Source organism: Pteronotus mesoamericanus, unplaced genomic scaffold, assembly GCF_021234165.1.
Source record: "Pteronotus mesoamericanus isolate MK-2021 breed Mesoamerican mustached bat unplaced genomic scaffold, CSHL_Meso_final contig_182, whole genome shotgun sequence".
NCBI classification, from domain to species: domain Eukaryota; kingdom Metazoa; phylum Chordata; class Mammalia; order Chiroptera; family Mormoopidae; genus Pteronotus; species Pteronotus mesoamericanus.
The window spans coordinates 5,909,164-5,921,282 of record NW_026555078.1 but is presented as its reverse complement, the minus strand read 5'-3'; the positions used below and the strand labels follow the sequence as shown (position 1 = coordinate 5,921,282).

Below are 12,119 nucleotides of genomic sequence, written 5' to 3'. Positions count from 1 at the left end.
ACAAAGAAATGGATGCTCTACTTGCCTGACAATTTGGTAATAAGAATATATAATCAGGGAGGTAATAATCACTTGCGAAAACAACTAGCTGGCTTTCAAAGCTACCAGTAGATTGCTAAATAATTTTTTTTTAAAGTATTTCAAATATACACTGAATAGGAATGACAGCAGCCGCTGAACTCACTAAACAAGTCTGATTAAATATCACTTTATTATGAGCAAACTCATAATAAAGCATATCATACTATGATTTATGTCAAAAATGAATTTATCAGGAAATTATCTATTAGAGTTAGAAGTATAACATTGATCGACCAATGAAACTGATGAGATGAATGGCTAGATCTGTGGGTACACTATACCACTGATTTCCTCTGAAATAAAAATCTTCATTTACAGAATCCATCGACTAGGATGACTACATAAGACAGACTGCCGGAAATGGTCATACCTTTTGCTGATTATTTTGACTGCAAATGCTTGGTTACTTTTTTTGTGTATGCACTTTCGACAAATCGAAAAACTTCCTTCTCCCAATGGTTTGTCCTTCAGATCTAGGTCATAGTGTTGATAGAATGGAGAATCCTGATAAGAAATCAACATCATTTAACTTAAGAAAATATGAGTAAGATACATGGGGTAGATACAGCTGTAAAGGAACAGGACATTATTATTCTCAATAACTATGACTGGAATACATTTATACAATCTTCTAAAATTCATCTTTAGCTCATTTCTATGCTCACCCATATCATTTATTTAAAATACATAATTTTCTATCATTGTGAAAAGGGCTCATTTACATTCAAAAAGAGCTCATGTTAATAATTCTCTAGGATAAATATTGCTATTTCTATTTATTCATTTCTTAAAATCACATCTTGGTCAAACAGTAAGTCTATGAAATTTACTAGACTTGAGAATGTTAATCAGTGTTAGTCCTTAAACCATAAATGGTCATTCAGTCAGGCACGCCTCTATACCTTCATCATTGCGCTCCGGGCAACGCTGGTCAGGCCAGGACGCTCAACTGCCACGTGGGACTGAAGCGGGTCTATGACGGCCGCGTTACGCTTGAATAGAATAGAAGGAGCAACAAAGGAATAGCCCTAAAAAACAAAAACAAAGGTGAAGAATGAAGACCTGAAATTTTCCAGTTTAGCATGGGCTAGACTATAATAATTTTTTTCTTGTCAAGAAAAAATAATTAAAAAAACACTCAAATATTTGTTAATATGATTCTAATTTATTTTATTTGTAATCTAAAATGTAAGGTTATTTCAAATTAATAGAAAAAAATGCTTTTCAGAAGGAGATAATGCCATCTTCTGGTAGAATTAAACCAATTCAAAATGAAAGGCGGCACAATACCTCATCTCTATTCTACCCCAAAGCAGTAATTCTAACTCATAGCGGTAATTCTCCTGCATTGCTGATAAAAAGTTTGCTCATAAACACAACTCAATTCTCAAAAAAGGTAGAGTTAAGGTATTAAGCAATATGCTGGTCCAACTGCTACTGTTTTCCAAACTAGAAAAAAAGCAAGTTCCATTCCAGTTGGTTTCTAATTCAGCAATTATTTGACTCATTGTATTTCCTTAGACTAAATTTAAAATTGAGTTTTAGAAAAGGAATAAAATCAAGTGGCAGAATGATGTCTGAACCAAAATGACACACTGATGGGTGATTAACCTGTTCAAGCTGGAACACGCACTAGTTCCATGAACATTTTTAAAAACATCTGCCACGTGCCCCGCCAGCGCTACACTGAGTGTTGTGGAAGTTCGGAGCCAGGGTCGGGATGGCTGGGCTCAGCCATTCTAATGGTGCACTCGTGGGAGTCACGGAAGTGAAGCCATGATGCCGCTCAACAGCTAGAACATGTCATCTGAAGTCTCAGAAAGGTCCTTTTCTATATATAAGACCCTTTCTAAATATTTTTTAAGAACACAGTTAAGGTTATTCACTGAAGACAGACTCACGACACTGTTTATAAACTAAAGAGTATTTTATGCATAGAGGTAAAATGAACTAGTATTGTTTTTTTCTATAAAAGAGCCTGAAGAGAAATAAAATTTCAGTATAAAAATCAACACTTTTCTGCATCAAAAATAAACACATAAACAATGTCTGCTATTTAACAAACCATAAGTTTCAGTTAGCAGTTTCCAAATCTCTGTACTTAGTAATTTTGAACAGATTAGAGAATCCTGTTTTGAAAATGCTGAGATAAACTTTCACATGGGAAGCTAAGCTTTCCTTTCAAAGCACGCGTGGCTGATGTACACGCGTGGCCCTGGAGATTACCTGAAACAGCCTCTCGGAGCTCTGGGGCAGCGCTGCAGGGGAGTAGGTGGGATCCATTTCAGTGAACTCTTCTGCAAAGTTGCTCACATCTAATTCATCTCGGATGACTGGTTTAAACGGTGCGGGCACTTTTTTGGCAGCTAAATCATCCCAATTTATTTTCTAAAACAAAGGAAGAAAATTAGTGCAAAGTAGAAATCAGCAAAGTCGAAATATGTCTTTTAAGAATAACAAAGCCAGACTATGATTTTAATTCATGTGCAGAAAGAGAGGCATGTATTTCAGACTAACGATTAAACATACACATTTTTGTTAGGTGTGAGCACCTTTTCTGACTGCAGCGTATAGCTACAGCCAACGCTGGTCCTGGTGTGCAGTCTCACCATGTCCTCTAGGGGGCACCAGGACCCCTTATTTATGGGTAGGGACAAAAGAAAAATTACTTTTGTTCTGAGACTCCTGAGAAAGGTGTTAAGTCAAGAAAAACAAAACAAACTTTAATAAGGGGCTTTAAAATGCTCTGTGGATATGACTATTAAGTCTAAAGGCATATTCCTATTTTCTAGACGCAGTGTTAATTTGCTTTCCTGCTGATCATCTGGACAGATTAGAAAATTAATCACTATAAATCACGCATTTGTTCAAATGATGCTCTCATATTGACGAATCGCTCTGTCCTTGTTCAGCTGCGTTCAAACCTTGTGAACTACTGCCCCTTCTCTTCCCGGCGGGATGATCCCAGCCCCTTTCCACCTAGGTCAGACACTGGTGTATAGTATTCAAATTCAACCCTCTGCCGGCTTTTTATTCTCTCTCCTTCACTTAAAACAACCTCAGATAATACTTACTGAGTACAGCTCCACAGATAACCTATTAATATATTTCTTGAAATCTAAATTGTCATCATTGATAGTAAGATATACCATTTTATGTAGCATTAAGAAAGGAAAAGCATTACCAATTAGAATAGTAAGATGCTGTCCATTGCAAGATGCATACTGATTTCAGAGATGGAAATATGTAAAACTTGCATTTTTAGGTTGACGACACTCAGTAAGTTTAATCAACTGACAGAAAATGTTTATTACGCCCTCTTGTGGAGGCAATGGAGATAAAATCATTAAGTTATAGATCTTCAATTTTTTTTCAGGTAGAATAGGTTTTAGAGATCATTCAATTTGTCTCTTTCATGTGATTCAGATGGGAATTGAAGCCTGGAAACAAGAACTAACCATTTCACTTAGACATTAGTTAGTGGAAGGGTCAGGGTTCTAACACAGTCCCTTGACTTTCTAGTTAGTGTCCTTTCCTCTGTGTGGCTATAATGCTTTCCATTATATGATTTGAGAGTAAGGAGGTAATTAAAAAAATGTGTTGATAGTAGATTTAGAATATAGCAAGTTGAATGCTATTATGGTCCTCTCTACCTCTACTCCATTTAGGTCTTTACAAGTCGAATTCTGGTTTTTTCCTAAAGTGTCCTTGTCATTTAAAACATCAAGGCAATTGAATAACTAAAAATACTACTTCAAGCTATAAAGAAAATAAATATCTCTAACGTGAAAGATATATTGTAATAGTCACCATGAAGAAAAAAATACTAGGAAAATATGATTGGGGGTATTTTGCTTGAATACTTTCTTGAATTTTATCTTAGTAATTTTTGAGACAATCTTCTGAACATGATATTTGAAACTGTTGAAACATAAACTCTTCTATGCCATATGAATCTGTGAAATGTACATACTGATAAATTAATTTTATTCTAAATGTATTTCCCACTATGTTACTGAACTTCTGTAAGATGTACAATAGTATATTCAAAAATGGTTACACTGAAGGACTGAAATAAGTGGGCTTTTTTGAGCATAGGAGTTCAGAGAGATCATTCTTGTTCTCAATCACTATTTGTTCTTCTACATTTAAAAACAATAAATAACAACATGAAAGCTTACTCTGAAGGACAGTTTTTTCTTTACTTTGGTAGCTATTTTAATTTGTTCTGGTGCTAATAATGTAAAAGCTCAGTTTGCAGAATAAAAATAAAACTTGGACGGTCCCTTTAAACCATAAATATTTAGGTCATGCTTGTTGATATCATGAAATTATTTAAAAGTCTTAAGCTCAGGATTTTAAAAATCAAGGTCATGGTATCCCAGGTTGACCATTTAGAATGAAATAAAGGAAATAGCTAACTCAGTCCATTTAACTTTTTTTTTCCCAGTTATCTAAAATTTCAGTGACTTTTTCTGGATACATCTGAGCAAACTAAGTTGGGCAGATGTGCTGGTGTTCTGTAGAATGGTTTCACTGGGCTTTTTCAGAATAAGGAAAGCACCATCTCAAGTACAAAGAAAATAAATAATTCCCTATGTGTAATAGACAGGTAACTAAAAAAATAGGTAGATTTTTAATTTTCTAAGATTCTTTTGGGAAAAGAAGAGATAAAATCACTATCTAAAAGATGTAACACAGCGGCTCATGAACTGAGAGGGAAGTAAAAAATATAATAAAAGTCTCCTTAGCCCACATGCCTAAATCTTGAGATCATAAATGGAAACTAATATTCAGAAACTAATCAATTAGTGAAGAATCCAATGTTACTATGATCCTCCCAACTCCTGCTTCATTTAGGGAGAAAGAGACCACTTAGGTTTCTACAGTGGAATTCCAATCCTTTCTAAAGGGTCTCGGTCATTAAAAAAAAAAAAGCGCAATATATATGTGAAAATAGGGAGAAAACAACCAACTCAAAAGAGGCCATATTCGTTCATCTACCAGGAATGTTGAACACTCTGAAATCAGTAGAGCACAGATCTGGTCAGTAAATTTCACCTGAAAAAAGAGATGTTCTTTGATTTCATCTGCATCACGTGGACCACATCCCAATCTTTTCTTGGGATCTTTCATCAAAAGACGCTGAATTAGATCTTTAGCTAAAGCACTCATATCTTGGGGATATGGAGGCTCACTTTTTAATATTCTCCTGTAGGCAGATAAAACTTACTGTTAAAACAATCAGAGGATGGAGTTATAGTAACGGCATTCTTAGCAAAAAACAAGAACAATACAATACACTTTAAAACTGAACAAATGTGAAAACCAGAGACAAAGATATTTAAAATATGAAATCAAATTTCTGAAACATAAATAAGCAGAAACAAAAAATATTGGATCATTTTTTAATATAAATCCATCCTAACAAGAAGCCACCATCCCAAATATTTTATTGGAAAGAAAGTAAAAGGCTTGGGGCTAGGTTAGACCACCTATCTATGGGCTTAACTCTACAATCAAAGATTTCACAATGGAAACAACTCTTAATCAATTCAGGGAAGTGAGCTCAGCATCCAGACTTGACAGGGCTAAAGAGAACCCCAACTGCAGCCGTCTCAGTTCTCTTTCCTGGCGTGCCCGCAAAACAGAAGGGGCCAGCCGGAACGCAGAGGGCCGGCCGGCCGGCCAAGGCAGGGGGTCAGCGCCCCTTGCACCTGGCTCAGCTCTTGATGTCTGAAAATCAGCACCAGAGCTGGGGCCCTTTAGGGGAGGAAAGCTTCTGCTTCATGACCTGCTACAGAAAACAGACAGGCAGAGGCCTAGAAGACGGTGAGTGCCACTCAAAGACAGAGGCAGGTCTCATCTTTACTATGAAAAGTACAAAATTCAGAGAATCAAGCTCCTTGATGAAGTTTTTGAATTTATTCTAAGGTCACAGAAGAAATCAATCCAACCCAAATGGACCTTTGCCTCCCTGCAAAGCCAGATCAATAATTTAATGCGAAAGAAATAATGAAAGGGACTGATTGAAATTAAGAAGCTTAACAGTCTACATAGAGATAAACAGTTACTGACTTATTTGGGTTTGCGAAAATGTTCCCTGTTGTGCATTAAAATATGAATAATTGTTATGGAACAAAACTTCAGAAATTGATAAGACAGCATAGTGTGGTAAGAACATGGGCTTTGGAGGCAGACTCAGTTCACACTCAGGTTCAACAAGCTCTGCTGTTTATTGGCTGCGTGACTTTGAAATAATTAGTTTATCTCTGGGGATAACAACCTACCTAAGGGGTATCATGATATTTAAATGAGTTAAGATATGATGTACGGTGCCAAGGACAGCAAAGGTCTGATAAAACGAGCTACCGCTAAGACACCCTCCTCCTAAGTCACAAAATAGAAGACTGTACCAAGCAGCTACCAAGAATCTGTGTGATGACAGTAGAGCTGTCATTTTTTGCTAAAAACTCCGGCAGTGCTATTCATTTCAAAGCTAATTTGATTGCTAGCACTCCATCCTGAGAAGCTAAGAAAATGACGGCAGAACAAGTAAAGAGATAAGCAGCGCACTCTGTTGTTTTTGATTCTTTAGTATCCTCCCATTGCTCACTGCTCCTCAGCATTGTCGCACTCGAGACAATCCTCTCCTCAGAGCAGGTGCCCACAGGTGTGACAGAGAAACTGGGAACCCTGTCCCTCAGGGAAAAAGCAGCACAGCCTTTTCCATTTTCGCCACCTTTAAGGTACCTTTGCAGGCAACAATTTGTTGTGTACGAGGATGAGACTACAGATACGTTGGTCCTGACGTTCACTGTTCTGCACCGGGTACAGACATGAGGACTGGGCTGGCTCCTCTGAGTTCTGACTCCATGCTGTCTACTACTCTCAACCTGAGTCATCTGACCGTTCCTAAAAATCTGCTCCGGGCCAGGCACTGGGGAAAAGAATGGTCAGTCTCGCTGTGCACATGGGTTCAGCCACCAAAAGAAGGGTATTGAGAGAGCAGTGAGCACCCAAAAACAGGGATGGCCTCACCACGATGCCAAAGCTGGAGAGGGGAGCAGCAGGAGACCTGTGTCACCTCGGGGTACACAGACCACAGCATCGGTGTGCACCGAGCGTGTGTGGCGGGTCCCTCGTGCAGAGAACTCGAGTTCTAGGTTCAGATGAGGCAGGGGTCCGATCATGAAGACACTGAGGGGGACCTGAAGGAATTCCTGCTGGAAGCGCTGCTGAAGAGGGAACAGGGAGAACAAGCAAGGTGGCCTCCAATCCTCGTCTTTCCTGAGTGGAAATCACACGGTCAGAACCAGCAGGAGACCCTCGCAGATGGTGAGGAACCACCACCTCAGCTTGGAGAAGTGAAAGCAGGAGGCACGCACGAGACTCCTCCCTGAGGTCTTGGTAAATGGGGCGGTACAGGGTCCCTTTAGCAGGTGCAGAACTGTTCCTCATAGGAAACCGCACGCCAGGGAGAGAAGCAGAAATGGGAGTGCGGCAGCAAAATGGGCTCAGAGCAGCCTTCCACCTCTTCTCCGCAGGAGGATGATCTCGGACTTCCCTTCTTACACAGTGCCTTTGAAATGTATGGACCAAGGGAAATGTGAAATGGCAGCCACGCCCCATCACTGTGGAGTCACACCCGAGAGGTGAACTGCACCCGGCCTGAGAGATGTGAGGGGACACGCAAGTGCGGAGCGATTTCTGGCCCAGGGCTGCCTAACACTTGCAGGAAACTGGAGCGAGTCCGTGTTATCTTCTGTCCCTACGGGCGTCCTCGCAGCGGCCTTGAAGCTGTGCTCGTGGGAGTGAGGAGACGCAGCTCCTGCGTTGAGCTACCCGTGCTGGCGTGGCCCGCGCCCACCGCCCGATCTCGCCGCTTATGCGGAGTGTGTCCTTTCTGGGCTGGGGAACCAGGCCTAGGTGGCTGGAAGGACCCCCGATGAAGACACGTTTGATCCTGTCATGCTGATTCACTCTGCTTCCTGGCCTGCATTTTTCTAGAAAGCTAGGTTAACTGTGCCCTGGTTTATTCAGGGCTCTAAACCCTTTACCTTCCTAGGGGGCGCTTCAGCGGGCAAATCAATAGTACAGTATAATCCATCTGCACCCCACATTATGCAAGCGAAGCAGGTATACACGGACCTAAAGGGCAATGAAAGAAAACGAAATAGAAAGCCGAAGAGGATGCGCGCCACGCGAAGGGGCACCTTCACTCTAGTCTGAAGCTGCTACAAGTTGTTCGTGACGAAGATTGTAGATGGATAGCTTCCGCGACTTTAGCTTTCATTAACAGATTGGAGTTAACTGATTGAAAAAAAACCCCTGGAAACACAGATGCTGCTATTGGGTACAAAAACACCTAAATGAGGAAAAACAAAAAAATCGAACAGCATATTGGGAATCAAGAATGTTTTATAAAATATGCCAATAAAGGATTTTATTATAAAGACATGAAAAGAATAAGAAAGCCAAGGAAAAAATAAATATAATCTCTTCTTAAAACAGGGCAAGAAATAATGATACTTGTAATTATTCTATACATAACTCTGAAATAACACATCTATAAACAGAAAAATATTTTAATTACAAATGAACTAATTGAAGGTGTTGCTGAGTAATTAACAGGGATAAAATACAAAAATATGCAACAAATTACTGCTTGATTTTTGTTTTAGCATACTATACTACATCACACAAAATCAATGTATTAAAATAATTACCTAAAGAGAAAATACATCTTGGGAGGACAAATAAATTAATTACCAAAACTTTTTGTAAAGGACCCGGGGTAGACAGATTCCTAAGAAGGTTTCCAATGATCACTTGTATTCAGGACCTTGCATAATCCCTTCCCCTTAAGCATGGGCTGCACCTACAGACTCCCTCATAACCAACACTAACAATAAAGATGACAGGATGTCACGTTCATGCTTACGTTACAAAACATTCCATCTTCCTAGCAGACTCTCTCTATTGTCTTTCCAGCTTGCATGCTTTGAAGAAGCAAGCCACCACGTTGGACAGGCCCACGTGGCAAGGTGGTCTTCAGCCAGCAGCCAGAGAGGAACTGAGGCTTTAGCCCAACGACCCTGAAGAGCTGCACCCTGCCAGCCCCCATATGCACTTGGAAGCAGCTCCTTTCCCAGCTAAGCCCAGCCAACACTTTGTTTGTGGCATGTGAGTGACCTTAAAGTAGAGGACTTTGCTAAGTGGGGTCCTGATTCCTGATCCACAGAAACTCTTGAGATAATAAATATATGTTGTCTTCATACATTTCTGGTACTTTATTTCTTAGCAATGGATAATGGGTAACTAATACAAGGCCAGGCAATAAATACTTCAGACTTGGAAAGCTCCACGGTCTCTGGGGCGACTGTTCAACGCTGCGGTAGCGGGAGCGCAGCCCGAGAGGACCCGCGAACGGAGGAGCGCGGCTGCGTCCTGATGAGGTGTGCGGATGGGCACTGAAGGGCCGGTCTCACATACTTTTCACAGGTCATAAAATACTGCTCGTCTTTTGAGTTCTTCAACCATTTAAGAATATAAAACCCATGTTTTTTCAAACTACAAGAAAAAGTTTATTTAGAAAGTTACAGAGGTCAAAGAAGGGCCCTTGGAACTTAGGAGAGAGGAAGGCAAAGGTAGGCTGCCTTGGGGAGAACACGAGGAGGGGCAGAGCGCTAAAATCCACTCAGTTCTTGGGCAGCAGCACGAACACAGGCAGCAGGACGGATGTGGCCTGAGGACAGTCGTTTGCCAACCCCTGGCCTAAATAGTACAGTTAGAACCCTGTTTAGTATCATTATTTGGATACTGGTAAGACCTGAATTCAATAATGTTATAATGTACAATGAACATATTAAGAAAGCATATTTTACTGATGGAAAATGAGGAACCAAATAAACATGTCTTGGCAAACATTTTCTACATTTCAAAGGCAGAGAAAGTGAGACAAACAACCCTGTCAGAGATGATGGAAGAGCTGCGAACAGAACCTTGTGTCCCGACTCCTGGCGGAGGGTGCAGTCAGGAACCATGGCTGACAAAAGTCCCAGTCAGCGCAGGGCTCCTGGGGGTGGGCCAGGTAGGCAGACTGAGGGAGATGCCAGTGACGGGCGGACGCCTTCCTGTGCAGCAGGGACATGCTCCTTACAAGAAGCTCTACACGGAGAGGCAACAAAAGCTAGCAGGAGTCATGCCAGTAAGAGAAGCACATGCTACAAACATGAAATAAAAACAAGAAAGACTCACAGAAAAGCTAAAAAGCAATCACTCAAATCTAGAATGTTGACAGCTTAGTATTTCTCCAAACCGGTACCAAGATATGAGGAATTGGGATACGATTTCTTATAACCAGTGAGAGAATGAGAAAAGGTTACTCTAGAGAAAAATTAGTTGTCGAATACCTAAAGCAGCATCTGGAAGAAACAACAGAACTTCCCTGTGTTCTTCAGAGGACAGAACCAGGACTGACGTGCAGAGGCTGGAGGAGGCTGCCTCCAGCTTATCTTAAGTGGGAAAAATTCCTATATAACTAAAGTTGCTCCTGTGAAGGGGGTCCCTTGAAAATACCTTAGACAATCGTGCCTTCCGTTCATCGGTGGCACTCAGAAAGAACAGAGATGACTCCCAGGGACACGATGAAGGGGTCCTTACATCACTGAGAAAGTTTTATTCTCATTCGAAATTCTTTTACTTTGAAATATGATGCACCAGAAAAACAATCCTGTTCTGATTTTAGGCTACCTGTAGACAACAGTAGGCAAATTGATAACTTGGAAAATACACTATTTTGAAGCATCTCTTAGGTAAAAACTATAAAAAATACGTAGGGTTCAGGGAAGATTATAATAATTAAGGAATGGGAGAATTCAAGGATGAGCAAGAGCCCTGGTTAATTAAGACATTTGGGGATAAATGATACATTTATCTTAATGGTGCATATTTTTAGAAGAACAGACTGGGAAAGATTTGACACCAGCAAAGACAATCAGAATGATTATCTTGAAAGGGAAAGGTAATGGAAGATAATTCAATCATTACACTGTTTATGTATTTCAGGAACAAAACAGTAAAAGCCACAAAAAAAACAGGGAATCATAAGTTAACATCAAGTTTTAAACAAAATATTAACATGACAAAGAGAATAATTAATTGATTAAAGGGGAAAAAAACGCTACTTAAATTCTTGAAAAATTTGCTCTGGTTGTAAGATTTTAGGAGTCTAACTCTGGCTCCTTCTCCTTCTCCAACCAGAATGCCAACTGACTGAACTAGGGGCAATAAAAGCCATTTGAACTGGAACAGCACTTGGCTCAGAATGCCCCTGCCATCATAACCAGCAATGTGCTCTCTCTCTACAGGCACACCTGGGTGGAAAGAAACATTAAGAAGACTGCTTGTGTCTTAGAATCAAAAAGAGTGGAATTAGACAGAGGGCCACTACTTCACGTTGTCAGGTGAAGGCTACCCTTTGCACGTACCTGTTGCTATGACAGATGTGACCTTGAGACGGGACTAGGATTCTCAAGACTTGTAGCCAAGGTTTTCTATAATTCTGAAACATGTTTAAACTGCCAAACAGTCCATTTAAAATAAGTTGAGCCATATTTAGTATTTTTAATAACAGGCATGATTTTAACTAAAAATTTAACAAGAAGGGGAAGGGAGTGGTCATAGGACATGTACAAAAGACCCATGGACATGGACAACGGGGTGGGGGTGGACTCTGGGACTGGGGGATGGGGCAGGACGAGGAGGGCTAAGGGGGACCATTGGGACAACTGTAACAGAGTAAACAAGAATAAAAACAAACAAATTTAACAGGAAACATTCCAGGTCACTTAACTTCAGCATTAAATAGCTGGGATAGCAAGAAATGTTTCATTTCCTAATCCATCCTGTAAAAAGTTCTGTTAAATTTTTTAATTGAAGTAAAACTGATGTACAACTTCCCACATACAAAGCATACAGCTCGGTAAGCTCTGACGTACGCGTACCCCTGTGAAACCGGCACCACAGTCGGGATA

At 40.3% G+C, this 12,119-nt stretch overlaps 1 protein-coding gene across 2 annotated transcripts in view; it reads right to left on the bottom strand.

Annotated features, from left to right (window-relative positions):
- Positions 1–12,119, bottom strand: part of RPS6KA5 (ribosomal protein S6 kinase A5) — a 123,611-nt gene that overhangs the window by 16,928 nt on the left and 94,564 nt on the right. For both annotated transcript variants that reach the window (XM_054567148.1, XM_054567149.1), the window contains 4 exons: positions 5,143–5,293; positions 2,308–2,469; positions 984–1,109; positions 452–585 (listed from right to left, as the gene is read on the bottom strand). In XM_054567148.1, the coding sequence (XP_054423123.1) occupies positions 452–585; positions 984–1,109; positions 2,308–2,469; positions 5,143–5,293 (573 nt within the window). The remainder of the gene's footprint in view (positions 1–451; positions 586–983; positions 1,110–2,307; positions 2,470–5,142; positions 5,294–12,119) is intronic.